Consider the following 12,523-nt stretch of genomic DNA (forward strand, 5'->3'; position numbering starts at 1 on the left):
AGACAGGATCTCGCTATGTCGCCTGGGCTAGTTTGAGACAGGATCTCACTATGTCACCTGGGCTGGAGTGCAGTGGTGTGATTATGACTCACTGTACCCTCAAGCTCCCAGGATCGAGTGATCCCCCACCTAAGCCTTCTGAGTAGCTGGGTAGGGATTACATAGGTGTGCACCATCACACTCGGCTAATTTTTGTATTTTTTGTAGAGATGGGTTTTTGCCGTGTTGCCCAGGCTGGTCTTGAACTGGTCTCAAGCAGTCGAACCACCTCAGCCTTTCAAAGTGCTGGGATTACAGACGTGAGCTACGGAACTGAAATCATTTTTGAAACATAGTTAATAAGGCCTTCTCAAATTAAGTCTGCTAGTAGAAAAAAGTGTAACATTTTACATTGAGTCCAAAGCTAGTTTGGGAAAATCTTTAAATGCCAAGGGGAAAGGTATTTTATCTGTCAAGAGATGATACAATTCAGTGGAATAAAATGTGTATGCACACAGATGACTTTTGCTTCTACCAATTTTATCGTTTAGAAAACCCTGCCACGGCCGGGTACAGTGGCTCCTGCCTGTAATCTCAGCACTTTGGGAGCCAAGGGGGTAGGATCGCTTGAGCCCAGCAGTTTGAGACCAGCCTGGGCAACACAGCGAGACTTCATCTTTACAAGAATAAAATAAAAAAATTAGCCAGGCATGGTGGTATACATATGTAGTCCCAACTACTTGGGAGGCTAAGGTGGGAGGATCGCTTGAGCCCCCAGAGGTTGAGGCTGGAGTGAGCCATAATTGTGCCACCATACTCCAGCCTGGGCGACAGAGACCCTGTCTCAAAACAAAAACAGGCCAGGTAAGGGTGGCTCATGCCTGTAATCCCAGCACTTTTGAGAGGCTGAAGCGGGAGGATTCCTTGAGCTCAGGAGTTCAGACCAGCCTGGACAACATAGTGAGAATCTGTCTCTATTTTTTTTTTTTTAAGTAAAACAAACAAACAAAAACAAAAAAACAAACTCATGATCCTTTTGTGTTCATAAGCATGATGATTGGGTGTTCACACCCATATGTGAGATGTGCCTCCCTCAAACCTTGTTACAACTTCAACCATTACCCATCTGACATTTAAAAAAAAAAAAAAAAAGTAAAATTTTAAAAATCATGTCTCATTTCAGCATCTTATATTTTTAAAAACCAGTATTTTGGTAGATGACAAATTTATACCATTAATGACTTTATTTTTTTTCTTTCCTCAACTTTTGTTTTAGGTTCAGGGGATACCTGTGTAGGTTTGCTACATGGGTAAATTGTGTGCTGCCGGGGATTCGTGTACAAATGATTTTATCACCCAGGGAGCGAGCATAGTACCCCATAGCTAGTTTTTCCACCCTCGCCTTCCTCCCACCTTGCCCCCTCAAGTAAGCCCTGGTGTCTACTGTTCCCATCTTTGCGTTCATGTGTACTCAGTGTTTAGCTCTCACTGGTAAGTGAGAACGTGTGGCATTAATCACTTTAAAACGTAATATGACAGATACCATTTTCTTACAGAGCATCAGATATTAATATGTATGGATCCCCTTGTTAAATTAACAAAAATCATCTGAAAATCAGCACAATATTTCATTTATTTGTTGTATAAGTTTGGCAAACAGCACAAAAATCCAGCAACATTTAAAACATATAAAAAAGTCAAATGCTAAACAGGACTGGGGATTTTGTTTTTACGTCATTAGAAATAACGAGTACACATTTTAAGATTCTGCAAAGCTAGCAAAATGAAGATGCTTGTCTTCTGAACATATACCACAAACACACATATAAAAAAACAATATAATTTATCTTTACAAAAATTACAGCCAAGCAATAGAAAAGAAGGATGTTAATGATGAAGATAGCAACACATATGTTTAGTATATATATCTTACACATTGAAATGCTACATCTTGTACCCTGAAATGCCATGTGTAGAGAGCCAAGCAGAGTAAATTTAGGCTCATTACTGAGGTTAAGAATTATTTGAGAAGAATTTAATTCTTATATGTAACATATTCAGTTAAAACTTTCTATATAGCAATAGCTGAAGGGTGACAATGTATTCCACTATAGATCTGAGAAGCTGAGTCTTCTTTGTTGGCAGTATAAAATTTCTGATCAGTATCAAAATTCTGGTAAAACACCAATTGAAGGCATTTTCTAGTGTATGCAAATGTTACGAGGGGCATCAATGAATGTAGAAGAAAATCTTAGATTTTTCACATCAAGTTTCTGCTGAGCTTTGTCAAACCAAATAGCTCAACTATAAGGCAAGAGAAAATACCTCCCTATAACAGATTAGTGGACCTTACGAAGTAAATATAGGAATTTCAATCTTAGGGAAAAATCCCCTATATTAATAGATCTGAAACAGTTGGCTTTGAAACAAACATCTAGAAATTAACATCTTGACATTCAGTCATTGGTTCCGAAGCCTGACAATCTGTTGGTATATATTATTAAATTAACTTTTTGGAATCAGCACCAGTCCCCAAAACCTCAAATTATAATATTTAATCTTCATTAAAATACATCTTTTTTGTGCTACATTAACACGACTACAATTAAGTTAAAGAAAGCTGAATTCATTCAACTTATCGTATATGTTTATGTATACTAGGTAGCGACTTAAATTTCTTTTATTTACTTGTGCTTCTGTTTTGGGGCACTTTGATTGAAGAGAAATTCAATTCACAGGATTACATCTTGCTAAAGCATTCCTTAGCATTGGTCCAAACTTGAATTCCCTAAAAATAAAAATAAAAACTTTAAAATGTGAGTTTGGAAGGAATCTGAAAACCCAAGGACTTGGCTTAGTGGTACACTAAGTTTTGCTTTTTGGAGTAATTAAGAAGTCGAGCAAATATGACACTATTTTGGGAAGTGGCTAATGTAAGCACATGTCTAATGCTTCTGAAAAGAGAAAGAATAATAGGAGTTTATCTTCAAAATGGAGAAAGAACTCCTACAACTTGTTGGAAAACTGAGTTAATTCATTTCATATCACATACTCAAGTAATTTCTATTTGTAAATCAAACAAGTGTTCAGTCGTTTCTATTTTTTTTTTTTTTTTTTGGAGATAGGGTCTCACTCTGTTACCCAGGCTGGTGTATAACCATGGCTCATTGCAGCCTCAACCTCCAGGGCTCAAGGGATCCTCCCACCTCAGCCTGCCAAGTAGTTGGGACCACAGGTGCATGCCACCACACCTGGCTTATTTTTTGTATTTTTTGTTGTTGTTGTTGTTGTTGTCGTTGTAGAAATGGAATCTCACTATGTTACCCAGGCTGGTCTGGAAGTCCTGGGCTCAAGCAATCTGCCTGCCTCTGCCTCCCAAAGTGCTGGCATCACAGGTGTAAGCCACAGTGCTTGGCCTGGTTTTTTCAATGTAATATTTGAAACAAAAACCTTTATTAGTCTAACAAATATAAATTATTAAATTATTACTCTAATAACTAAAGTTTTGATAAAAACTATGTACTAAATTACTGAATCCCTCTTAGTACCTGAAGTTACTTAGCACAAAGTTATAGATGGCCTAATACGCATAAGCAAAACTACATGTTTATAGAAATGTAACAGTAAAATAAAACTTAAGGGTTTTTTCCTTTCTTTTTTCGAGACGGAGTCTCGCTCTGTCACCCAGGCTGGAGTGCAGTGGCGCCATCTCGGTTCACTGCAAGCTCTGCCTCTGGGGTTCATGCCATTCTCCTGCCTCAGCCTCCCGAGTAGCTGGGACTACAGGCGCCTGCCGCCACACCTGGCTAACTTTTTGTATTTTTAGTGGAGACGGGGTTTCACCGTGTGTTAGGCAGGATGGTCTCAATCTCCTGACCTCGTGATCCTCCCGCCTCGGCCTCCCAAAGTGCTGAGATTACAGGTGTGTGCCACTGTGCCAGGTAAGGGTTTTTTTTTTTTCAATAAGTAAGATACATATTCTCCAATAATTGCTAATTTATGAAAAAGGAACTTTTTAATACTTAATCATTAAAGTGTGTCATTTATTAAGGGTATTTACTTATTTATTTTTTGAGACAGTGTCTTGGTCTATCACCCAGGCTGGAGTGCAGTGGTGCGATCTTGGCTCACTGCAAACTCCGCCTCCCGGGTTCACGCCATCTCCTGCCTCAGCCTCCCGAGTAGCTGGGACTACAGGCGCCCGCCACCATACCCGGCTAATTTTTTTGGTATTTTTAGTAGAGACGGGGTTTCACCATGTTAGCCAGGATGGTCTGGATCTCCTGACCTCGTGATCCGCCCACCTCAGCCTCCCAAAGTGCTGGGATTACAGGCGTGAGCCACCGCACTGGGCTATTTATTAAGGTTTTTAACAATTTTCTTTTTCTTCTCTTTTCTTTTTGAAAGAAGGTCTCAGGCCAGGTGCAGTGGCTCACCCCTATAATCCCAGCACTTTGGGAAGTGGAGGCAGGCAGATCACGAGGTCAGGAGTTCGAGACCAGCCTGGCCAATGTGGTGAAATCTTGTCTACTAAAGATACAAAAAAATTAGCCTGGCATGGTGGGACGCACCTGTAATCCCAGCTACTCGGGAGGCTGAGGCAGGAGAATCGCTTGAACCAGGGAGGCGGAGGTTGTAGTGAGCCGAGATCACGCCATTGCACTCCAGCCTGTGTGACAAGGCGAGACTCCGTCTCAAAAAAAAAAAAAAAAAAGAAATAAGGTCTCACTATGTTGCTCAGCCTAGTCTTGAACTCTTGGGATCAAGTGGTCCACCTGCTTCAACCTCCCAAATAGCCGGGCGCGGTGGCTCAAGCCTGTAATCCCAGCACTTTGGGAGGCCGAGACGGGTGGATCACGAGGTCAGGAGATCGAGACCATCCTGGCTAACACGGTGAAACCCCGTCTCTACTAAAGATACAAAAACTAGCCGGGCGAGGTGGCGGGCGCCTGTAGTCCCAGCTACTCCGGAGGCTGAAGCAGGAGAATGGCGTAAACCCGGGAAGCGGAGCTTGCAGTGAGCTGAGATCCGGCCACTGCACTCCAGTCCGGGCGACAGAGCGAGACTCCGCCTCAAAAAAAAAAAAAAAAAAAAAAAAAAAAAAAAAAAAAAAAAAAAAAAACCTCCCAAATAGCTAGGATCACATATAAAAATCTTTATCACTTAGGCAAGAAAATAAAACGACGAAATTGCATAGTACCACTCTTGGGAAACAAGGTGAACATACACTTTTATTAAACTTTTTGTTTTACTAGTTACCTAAGGATTTGTGAATAAACCTACAAAATATCCAACAGTATGTCCAAATAACAGCTATAGTAGTATCTTTTATATTCAGAGATTACATTTCTAGTACCCTCAACCACTGCAGCCTAAACAAAGTGGAGGGAGAAAGTCCTTTGATACATTATATAAAGGTCTTGCATTTTACTTTGGAAAGAAGTGAATGAGAGATCACAAGGAGCTTATTAATTAGTCTTTTACAAGAAAAACAGAAAAACTAAAAACTTTTGTTATCTGGTCTTTCAGATTTCTTGAGGTTAAAAAGTTAGATTGGAAAAAGGACTGTATGGCTGGGTGTGGTGGCTCATGCCTACAATCTCAGCAATTTGGGAGGCCAGGGCGGGAGGACTGCTTGAGCCCAGGAGTTCAAGATCAGCCTAGGTAACACAGTTAGACCTCATTTCAAAAAAAAAGAAAAAGAAAAAGGACCGTAAATATCTAGCACCTAACTGCAGGCAAGAAGACGTGACAGAACGAAGGCAAAAAAAGATAGAGACGCTACCAAAGTACAACACACTCAATGCTTTAGCACCTGCAAACTCACCAGTCACGATCTAAACTTGTTTTAAGTGACTCCAAAGATCCACAGTATACGGTAACTTTTAATTCACTGAGGTATAAATATGAATTTGTCCAAACCAAATGGAGCCCACTTAACCAGTGAGTGGGTATGGTGTTTATGCCTCAAAATATCTTTGTTCTCTCAGTGATAGCCCTTAGCCAAAAAATAAAATTTGGGGACAAATTAAAGCTTAAGAACTGTATATATATTTATATGAGTGTGATTTTGCCCTTTAAGAAGGTCTTCATAAATGTGAGAATTCATCTTCCCTTGTAATTTGCTGAGATAATGCATGTAAAAGTGCTTGATAAATTATAACAGGTGATAGAAATCAAAGCACTGGTACTGGTAGTCACATTGGCAGATCTTAGGTTATAAAAAAGAGGTTAAGGAATGTTTCCTATTTTGTTCTTAAACCAACGTTTTAGAAAGACTTCCATCACTGCCGAACATTTATTTTAACTAGAATAAGCTACAATGTTTATATCTTTCACTATGGATATCAGCAACATGAACAATTTACTTTACGAAGAAGCATATCATAACCACATCTTCACAAAATAATGTTCAAGCTATTTTCCAATCAAAGCATGTATCTGGAATGGTATTTTACTGTGTGGTCCAAGAGTACCATATGATCTAAATAATCTTAGTATATATTCTCAAAAACAAGTTATAAACGGGGGATACAAATTTGGATTTTAGACGAGTAATGGGCATACTGGTTGTAACACTTCTTTCAAAATTAAGTAGAGGCTGGACGTGGTGGCTCACACCTGTAATCGCAGCACTTTGGGAGGCCAAGGTAGGAGGACTGTATGAGACCAGGAATTCGAGATCAGACTGGGCAACACAGTGAGACCCCCCCATCTCTATTTTTTAAATATTTAAAATTTTAAAATCAAAAAACCAAAACGAAATAAAACAGAAATCCTACACAATTGAAATAGAGAAATTGGTATTCTACAGGAGAATAAAAATGAAAAATTTTTTGGTCCAAGTAAGGTAATTTAAAGAAATGTATAAGTACTTCTGAATATACATATATCTTCACTGAAACCAAAACCTACCTTTTTGCACATACTGATCTGCATGACTGCATAGCTTATGAGGGCCTCCTTTAAGTCTCGGTTCTTTTGTTCTTTGAAGCGTTCAATATCAGCCCATGCGTTTTTCACAAATTCTCTGAAATAAAAGGTGTAGTCATTATTATTCTTATTTAAGTTAAATAAACTGTGTATTAGAAACTTATAAATATTATAAATTTAACCAGTTCTCAGTGGAGTTGGTTTTTAATTGCTTATGTAGAAGGAAAAGCTATTGCTTGTTTAAGACAGTTTTTTCTTTTCCTAAAAATTATAATTAGGGAAAAAGCAAACAGTCATATATTCTTATATCTTTTCATCTACTTTTTCTTTTTTTTGAGACAGAGTCTCAGTCTGTTGTCCAGGCTGGAGTGTAGTGGCGTGATCTTGGCTCACTGCAGCCTCTGTATTCCGGGTTTGAGCAATTCTCCTGCCTCAGCCTCCTGAGTAGCTGGGATTACAGGCACGTGCCACTAAGCCCAACTAATTTTTGTATTTTTAGTAGAGACAGGGTTTCACCATGTTGGCCAGGCTGGTCTCAAACACCTGACTTCAGGTGATCTGCCCACCTCAGCCTCCCACAGTGCTGGGAGTACAGGCGTGAGCCACTGCACCTGGCCTAATAATCTACGTTTTTGCCACAAGGATTCTACCTTCAAATTATTCCTATAAAATACATATAGATGCCTCCTTGAGCCAGCTTACAAGCCTAACAGGTGTCAGTCACAATGAAGTAAGTGCCTTCCAGGGGTCACTGGAAAATATACACTCTTTTGACAAGATGGACTATGAATCACATTTAGCATGGTTTTTTTTTTTTTTCAGACCACGTCTCGCTCTGCAGCCCAGGCTGGAGTACAGAGGCGTGATCTCGGCTCACCGCAACCTCTGCATCCACGGTTCAAGCGATTCTCCTGCCTCAGTCTGCAGAGTAGCTGGGAATACAGGCACACGCCACTGCACAGTAGCTGGGATTACAGGGGCATGCCACTGCACCTGGTTAATTTTTTGTATTTTTAGTAGAGACAAGGTTTCACCATGTTGGCCAGTCTTGAACTCCTGACCTCAGGTAATCCGCCCACCTAGGCCTCCCAAAGTGCTAGGTTTACAGGTGTGAGCCACCGTGGCCAGCTGCATGTACCTGTTTTAAATGACAACCAAAGTTTAAAAAATTTTTTAGCCACGCATGGTAGCCAGCAGTCCCAACTATTTGGGAGGCTGAGGTGGGAGGATCACTTGAGCCCTGGACTTTGAGGTGGCAGCGAGCAACAAAGGCACCACTGTACTTGGCCTGGGCGGCAGGGTGAGACTCTGTCTCAAAAAATAAAAAAAATAAATAAAAATAAAAATCCCAAGGGGTTTTTGTCTTTTTTTTTTTTTTTTTTTTTTTTTTGAGAAAGAGTTTTGCTCTGTCGTCCAAGCTAGAGTGCAGTGGCGCAATCTTGGCTCACTGCAAGCTCCACCTCCTGGGTTCACACCATTCTCCTGCCTCAGCCTCCTGAGTAGCTGGGACTACAGGCGTCCACCACCATGCCTGGCTAATTTTTTGTATTTTTAGTAGAGACGGGGTTTCACCGTGTTCGCCAGGATGGTCTCGATCTCCTGACCTCGTGATCCACCCACCTCAGCCTCCCAAAGTGCTGGGATTACAGGCGTGAGCCACCACGCCCAGCCTGTCTTTTTAAATTCCATTACTTTGCCATATTTGGTGCCAGTAGTTCCAAAAATGAAGAAAACCACCTCAAAACCCATAATACATTCTTGGTTTGCCTTGGTCTATTCACTGACTGTTAGATGAAAACAAAAATAAGGAAAATGCGTCAAACAGTGATAATGGGTCTCTGAGAACTGAATTTCTAGAAATACTTATGTAACAATTACGTACTAAGCCCTATGCAAGGCATTGGGACATGAATGTGAAAAAGATACAATCACTGACTTTGAGGGGCTTAAATTTAGCTAGGCATAGTCACACAGAACAATCAATCATCTAATACAAAACCACCATACCATACTGGCATGAATTAAATGCCGTGATGGCCTGAGAAGGCTTCACGATAAAGTAACCCTTCAGCTGGGTACTGAAGGAGGGGCAGGGGGAGAAGAAACGGCAGAGGGAAAGTACAAAGGGTAAAAATCAGGAAAAGTGCAGAGAAGTAATATTATGAAGCTGAAACTCTTTTATTTCTCTTTCCCCAACATTGAAACAACTGTTTCTATAACATGATTTTTGATAATTCAGCTTTTATTTATTTATTTATTTTTGTAGAGACAGGGTAGGGTCTTCCTATGTTGCCCAGGCTGATCTCAAACTCCCACGCTCAAGCAATCTTCCCACCGCAGCCTCCTAAAGTGTCAGGATTATGGGCATGAACCACCACATCCAGCCTGATAATTCAAATTTCTTAGGAATGCATTTTAAAGGAACAGGCTGTATTCAGGGATGCCAATGAAGCTGGGAATTATTACAAATAAAAATAATTTGCCATATAGTCTACAAGCCTAGCTTACTTAAACATCGCAGTATCTTTACCTGCCTTCCAGATTTTTAGATTTCAGCTGTTGTTCTCCTTCATTTATTTGTTCTTCTAGCACCTTTATTCTGGCTTCTCTCTGCTCTGGAGTTTCTTGACCAAAGAGCTTGGTAGTCATTCCCTTCAAAGAGAATGTTCTCACAGTCTAAAAGGAAACAGAAACAGATGAATGGATAAACAAGATGTGGCAAACACATACAATGGAACATTATTCAGCCTTTAAAAGGAATCAAATTCTGATATATGCTACAGCATGGATAAACCTGTAGGACATTGTGCTAAGTGAAATAAGACACATATGAAAAGACAAATACTGTATGATTCCACTTACATGAGACACCAGTGTTTACACTGTATTAGGCATTAACAATCTAGAGATAATTTAAAGCAAGGGGTCCCCAACCCCAGAGCCACGGAGTGATACCAGTCCATGGCCTGTTTGGAACCAGGCTGCACAGCAGGAGGCTAGTGACCACCTGAACTCTGCCTCCTGTCAGATCAGCAGCAGAGGCATTAGATTCTCTCAGGAGCATGAACCCTATTGTGAACTGCGCGTGTGAGGGATCCGGGTTATGTGTTCCTTGTGAAAATCTAATGCCTGATGATCCTGAAACCATCCCCAGCATCCCCCACCCTGGTCCATGGAAAAACTATCTTCCACAAAACAGGTCCCTAGTGCCAAAAAGGTTGGTGACTGCTGATTTAAAGTACACAAAAGGATATGCACAGGTTATATGCAAATACTACACCATTTTATATAAGGGACTTAAGCATCTGAGGATTTTGGTATCCAAGGGATCCTTAAACCAATCTCACTGAAGATACTGAGGGATGACTGCAATACAGAACTATACAATTAAAAATGGACAAGATGGTACATTTTATGTTATGTATATTTCACTACATACACACAAAAGAAAGAGAAAACATTTGCCATATTTCCCCTAAGTCAGACAAAACCACCATAAGCTTCACAACCAGGGGACTCTTATATGATTTTTTAATTTTTACAGAGTCATAGCCAAGAATCCTAACAGAATTTCTAACACTGAAATAATATGGAGTAGTTAAAAAGGGCAAACTTCTAACTGAATTTTTTTTTTGAAATGGGATCTTGCTTTGTTGCCCAGGCTGGAATGTAGTGGCATAATCATGGCTCACTGCAGCCTCAACCTCCTGGGCTCAAGTGATCCTCCCACCTCTGCCTCTCAAGTGGCTGGGACCACAGGTGCATGCCACCACACCTGGCAAATGTTTACATTTTTGGTAGAGACAGGGTCTAGCTATATTAATCCACACCGGTTTCAAATTCCTGGGCTCAAGCAATTCTGGGTTTATGCCTCTGCCGCTAAAAGTGTTGGCATTACCGTCGTAAGCTACCATACCCAGCTTGAATTTCATAATCAAATGGAAAACTTCCACATGAAATATTAGACAAGTTATTTCTTACTCTGTATGAATGATCATATTTTAAAAAATTACTTTGTTATAAAAAAGTAGATAAATTCACTAGGCAACTATGGAAATAAACCAAACTAAAGAAGCATATTTAAAATCTGCACAACTCATGCTCAAACTTGGGCATCCATTAATAAAACAGGATACCTAAATCCAAGCATTGGAAGGCAACCTCAAGCTTCATTGCTTTAACATTTCCTCACTCTCTAGAGTTTACTGAAGAAAACACTTTTCCCTTGACATGTAGGAATAGGGAACCAAGCTCCCTGAAAATGGCCTGGGAACTTCTCCCACTGAATTTTAAAAATAAACCAAAGGCCTAGTTTATACATGCGTCCTGGTCACAAGTCTTTCCCCACATATATTATGACTTTTCATAGATGTAACCAGTAGGTAATATATGTGAAAAGCACTTTTAAAACTACAGTGCTTAGCCAGGTGCGGTGGCTCATGCCTGTAATCGCAGCACTTTGGGAGGCTGAGGCGGGTGGATCACGAGGTCAGGAGACTGAGACTATCCTGGCTAACACAGTGAAACCCCGTCTCTACTAAAAATACAAAAAAAAATTAGTCAGGTGTGGTGGCGGGCACCTGTAGTCCCAGCTACTCGGGAGGCTGAGGCAGGAGAATGGCGTGAACCCAGGAGGTGGAGCTTGCAGTGAGCTGCACTCTAGCCTGGGTGACAGAATGAGACTTCATCTAAGGAGAAAAAAAAAAAAAAACTACAGTGCTTATTAACTAAGTAGAGACATTGCTGCTGGTTTACTACTTTCAGAATGTGTTGCTCACCAGGACAGCTAATTTATTGCAGTGAAATAACTGGAGAGTAGGAAGCTTATTATAAAAATGATCTAAGACTAATGCAATCAGATACAGAATTTTCCTCACAAGTACTCACTATAAGCATTAAAGAATAAAATACATCAAAAACTCCCTGTTAGGCACGATGCACTGGTTGGTTTTAAGTGGGTAAGTCTTTTCAAAGTCAACTAAAATTTCTACAAAGTACCTTGCAAAGTTAAACCTGATAAAGGTCACTGCATGTTTTTTCACTTGGACTTAGAAACCAGATGACTGACTAGGCATGGTGGCTTACCCTTGTAATCCTAGCACTTTGGGAGGCTGAGGTGGGAGGATCACTTGAGTCCAGGAGTTTGAGAACACCCTGGTCAACACGATGAGACTATAAACAAAATCAGCCAGGCATGGGGGGTGGGGGGGTGCACGTGCCTGTGGTTCCAGCTACTCAAGACGCTGAGGCAGGAGGATCGCTGACCCCAGGAGTTTGAGGCTTCCATGAGCCCTGATCACACCACTGCACTCCAGCCTGGGCAACAGAGCCAGACCTTGTCTCAAAAAATAAAAATAAAAACAATTTTTTTTGAGATGGAGTCTCTGTCACCCAGGCTGGAGTGCAATAGTCTAACCTCGGCTAGCTGCAACCTCTGCCTCCCCAGTTCAAGCAATTCTTCTGCCTCAGCTTTCCGAGTAGCTGGGACTACAGGTGTGAGCAACCACACCTGGCTAATTTTTGTATTTTTAGTAGAGATCGGGTTTCGTCATGTTGGCCAGGCTAGTCTGGAACTCCTGACCCCAGGTGATCCACCAGCTTTGGCTTCCCA

General features: G+C 40.8%; 1 protein-coding gene and 1 non-coding gene across 2 annotated transcripts in view; one reads left to right on the plus strand and one right to left on the minus strand.

Moving 5' to 3' along the window:
• Positions 1-1,009: 1,009 nt before the first annotated feature.
• Positions 1,010-1,111, plus strand: LOC111545445. The gene has a single exon (XR_002732465.1). It is a non-coding gene; the product is annotated as a small nucleolar RNA U13 (small nucleolar RNA).
• Positions 1,112-1,594: 483 nt separating this feature from the next.
• SNX4 (sorting nexin 4) overlaps positions 1,595-12,523 on the minus strand; it is a 79,683-nt gene continuing 68,754 nt past the window's right edge. The window contains exons 12-14 of the mRNA XM_023215228.2: positions 9,443-9,588; positions 6,895-7,009; positions 1,595-2,767 (exon numbers count right to left, since the gene is read on the minus strand). Coding sequence (XP_023070996.2) covers positions 2,720-2,767; positions 6,895-7,009; positions 9,443-9,588 — 309 coding nt within the window. The 3' untranslated portion in view covers positions 1,595-2,719. The remainder of the gene's footprint in view (positions 2,768-6,894; positions 7,010-9,442; positions 9,589-12,523) is intronic.

This window comes from Piliocolobus tephrosceles, chromosome 2, assembly GCF_002776525.5.
Source record: "Piliocolobus tephrosceles isolate RC106 chromosome 2, ASM277652v3, whole genome shotgun sequence".
NCBI lineage: Eukaryota > Metazoa > Chordata > Mammalia > Primates > Cercopithecidae > Piliocolobus > Piliocolobus tephrosceles.